At 38.0% G+C, this 4,258-nt stretch overlaps 1 protein-coding gene across 1 annotated transcript; it reads right to left on the reverse strand.

Moving 5' to 3' along the window:
• Positions 1 to 259: 259 nt before the first annotated feature.
• On the reverse strand, positions 260 to 3,943 carry LOC116346586 (the record flags this gene model as incomplete). Its single annotated transcript, XM_031776724.1, has 1 exon — positions 260 to 3,943. A coding segment is annotated over exon 1 (3,684 nt), but the record flags the coding sequence as incomplete, so codon positions are not given.
• Between the last annotated feature and the right edge of the window lie 315 nt (positions 3,944 to 4,258).

Here is a 4,258-nt window from a genome sequence, read left to right on the forward strand (position 1 = left end):
TGTCGTTGATTAATAGTATTGAAATTGGATCATTTTTTGGAATTACACTTTGGTGACGTGCGTTAAATGGAATATTCGCGTTTTTCAAACGACCACCAACTCTTAATAACTCGTCGCTGTCCAAAAAAACACTTAACTTGAACAATTTGCTTTTCTTGTTTATGGTTTTATTATTTTTTAAACACTTTATTTCTTCGTTGAAATGTTGCTTTTGCACTATTTTCAAAATAACGACCGTAGCGCGCTTTAGCTCTCTTACCGTGAGCTCACCTTTCGTTTTTACTTTGTCTTTTTTGGCATTTTCAACGAAACGCACAACATAAGCCATAATTTTTTGTAATTTTAACCACGATGAAACTTGAGCTAATATGTTTGGTTCTTTTACTGTCACATTGAGTATCGATAATTCGCGATTTGTGTCTATTAACGTTTCGAAATCCACTTTTCCCGGCGTTTTGTCTACGTCTTGTAACAAGAATTTTGGCCCGTGCCACCACAATTTATGTGTCGCAAGTTCACTTGGGTATATACCCCTTGAGGCGCAATCCGCTGGATTGTCTATGCCGCTTACATGAAGCCACACCGCATTTTTTGCAGCCACAAATGACTTCCATCTCTTTGGATTGCCCTCTAACCATGCTAACACTATTTTTGAGTCTGTCCACAAAACTACATCCGCAAAATCAATTTTCATAGTGTCAATGACACTTCGTGCTAATCTGGCCAACAATACTGCACCACATAACTCCAATCTCGGGATTGTCAACGTTTTTTTACCAATTGGTGCCACTTTTGTTTTTGCTACCAATAGATTTACACTTATTTCATTGCTTTCACTCCAATTTTTTATGTAGATTTCAGCCGCATACGCTGCATTGCACGCGTCACAAAACCCGTGTAGTTCGGTTTTTGTGTTTTTCGTCGTTTCAATCCAACGCGGAATATTCAATTTCGTTATTAACGGGAGTTCACTTTTTATTCTTGCCCAACTTAACGACATTTCTTTTGGCAACTGGTCATCCCAGCTGAAGCGTTTACCGTCTTTACGCAACGACCATACTTCACGCATTAAAATTTTTGCTTTTGTCATTATGGGCGCAATCAATCCGAGTGGATCAAATAACGTTGCGACTTCCGAAAAAAGTTTACGTCTTGTTGTCGCTAACGAACTAAGTTGCATATTTAACTTATATGTGAACATGTCAGTTTCCGGTCTCCATACCAAGCCCAAAGCTTTGATGATGTTTTCATTGGCGATTTCTCTGTCTTCTACTGGAATCCGACTCATCAATTCATTTGAATTACTACCAAACTTCCTTATATTGAATCCGCCACTTTTTAGGCCCGCTTTTAATTGTCTACACACTTCACTTGCTTCCTCGACAGTATCCGCTCCACCAGAAAAATCGTCCATGTAGAAACTTTCCAAAATCGCTTTTGCAGCTAATGGATATTTTTCCGCTATTTCGTGTGCCAATTGTTTTAACACACGAATCGCCACGAATGGGGACTGAGTCACGCCAAAGGTTACCGTCGTGAGTGCATACTCCCCGATTGTTTCACTCGGGTTGTTTCTCCACAAAATCATTTGATACTTCTGCTGATCATCGGCGATACGAATTTGCTTGTACATTTTTTCTATGTCCGCAACTACCGCAATTTTGTACTTTCTCCAGCGCATCAGCAGGTTAAAAATCTTTGGCTGGGAAATTTTACCTACAGCCACTTGCTCATTAAAAGATTTGCCATTGCTGGTCTTTTGTGACGCATTAAAAACAGTTCGTAATTTTGTGGTTGAACTGTCTTTGAAAACCGCATGATGCGGCAAATAATGTGCATCGACCGGAACAGTCGTCACTCTTTTTAAATGTCCTTGCCTTATGGCATCATCTATTGCTTCACAATATTGTTTTTTCAAATTTGGGTTATTTTTGAAACGTTTTTCCATTTGGAACAACATCGCAAGAGCGGCCTTTCTCGAATTGCCAAGGTCTGGTTCACCCCTGTTCTTAAATGGAATTCGAACAATATATCCCGTTTCATCTCTTTCTGTAGTTTTCACGAAAAACTCCTCACAATATGTTTCTTCTGCGCTCAATTCCTCCACGTCTTCCTCGTCATCCAAATCTTCAGACGCGAAAAAATCGGACAATTTTTCATCAATGTTCACATTCGATATCAATGTTGTTAGCGTTGCTGGTGTTTTTTTCAGGTTTTGGGCTCCCATGATAACCCACCCAAATTCTGTGTTTTGAGCTATTGGGGTTCCTTTTGGACCTTTGATTAAACCACACTTCAAAAAGTCCCCATATTCAGCGACTCCCAACAACAAATCAATTGGCCTGTCACTATTAACTGTAGGATCGGCGTATTGTAAATTCTGCAAATGTTCGTATTCGCGTAAATCTCCTTTAAACACCTTCAAATTAGTCACCTTATTAAACACTAGCGCCTCCGTTTCTAGCTCATATGCAGAATCAAATCGCGGTTTAATTCTTAACTTCACTTGTTTACTGGCGATTTTTTTCGTTTCATCAAACCCATCGATTGGTGCATATACACGTTCAAACACCAGCTTAAGTATTTGAGCCGCTTCTTCTCGAATCATCGCGCTTTGTGACCCATTATCAACTACAGCTTTCATAAATAACCATTCACCGAAACCCGATTGAACTTGTACCATTGCTGTACCGAGTAAATTCGCAAATCTTTCCGTCGATATTAACGACTGCACACTTGACACTGTTCCCGCATCTTCATCGTTCACCGTAATCATACTTGTCAATGCTGTTGACGCTAGTGCAGCTTTTGGTTCACTATACATTTTTTGTTTTGTATATCTCGGCTTGAAATCGTCCAAATGTAACAATGTATTGTGCTTTTTTTGGCATTTCGAACATGTATATTTGCTTTTGCATTCCGATACTTTATGCTCACCAAAGCAATTTGTACACAAATGTTTTTCTTTTACAAAATCAATTCGCGGTTGCACTTCTAATTTTTGGAACGCGGCGCACTTTCCCAAATAATGTTCATCATTGCAATAATGACACTTTTTTTCGACGCTTTTTTTCACTGCGATTGATTTCTTTTTTGTCGGAAATTTACCTTCTGCCGATTCCAATGCTAAGAACCGCATTTCTATATACGACAAAAAATCGGACAGTTTTTGCGTTTCACGCACATTTGTAAGCTGACACTCATAATGTTTCACTGTTTTATCGTCCAACTTGCGTAGCATTATATGATTGATCAGTGGATCCCAACTTGCTGTCTCCACTTTCATGTTATTAATTTGCAGCATGCATTCCCAAATGGTGTCATGCAATGCTCTCAATTTTTCACCTGATTCAAATTCAATTTTCGGAAAGTTAATCATCTTGTCTAACAACGCGGCTAAATTCATACGTTTATTATCAAATCGCTTTCGTAGCAACTCATAACACGTCATGTAATTTGATGCATATGGTTTAATGTGACCGATGAGCTGTTCTGCACTACCTTTCACATTGGATTTTAAATATTGAATTTTAATTCCATTATCAAGCGATTTATTTTCGTGCACAATTTTGTCAAACAATGAAATAAATGCAATCCAGTTCGACTTCCCATCAAATTCGGGCAATTTAATTTTCGGCAATTCAACATTCGCTTTCTTTTTTGCGTCGTTTGCAATGTCGTTCAACTTGCCACACACTTGTACGTATTGTTCTTGCACTTGTAAAAAGTCAATGTCTTGTAAATGCACTTTGTTACTCGACACTGCTAATGCTCTAAATGCAACGCGAAACTCGGCCCAAATTTGCTTTAAATTTTCAGTTTGTGCACTTGCAATTCCAGCCGATTCATCACTATTCACTTTTTCAGCTGACTGTAATGACGATTTTAATTCATTATACTGAAACTTTAACGCACTAACTTCCGCCGGTTCATCGTCGATCATGTACGATGTCCGAGATTAAAAGTCGAATTTTGTACAAACAAATTTGTTTATTATAATTTTGTTGAGTTGTGTTCTGGTTTACAATCCTTATTTTCTAAGCTTCAGTGAGCGAGGCGTTCTTGTTTCCTCTTTTCGATTATTTTTCAAGTATTTTAGTCGCGATTTATTGTTAAGATTCGATGATGATATTAATTCGTCTAAGTTCTATTCTGTATCAGACGTTTATGTTTGTTTTATTCGCTAAGTTCTTCTATTCAAAATTAGAATGTAATACTTGATCGATATTCGTATCTTCGAAGATAGAGTCAAAGACCA

This window comes from Contarinia nasturtii, unplaced genomic scaffold (genome assembly GCF_009176525.2).
Source record: "Contarinia nasturtii isolate CC-2019 unplaced genomic scaffold, AAFC_CNas_1.1 Cnas_scaffold_1588, whole genome shotgun sequence".
NCBI lineage: Eukaryota > Metazoa > Arthropoda > Insecta > Diptera > Cecidomyiidae > Contarinia > Contarinia nasturtii.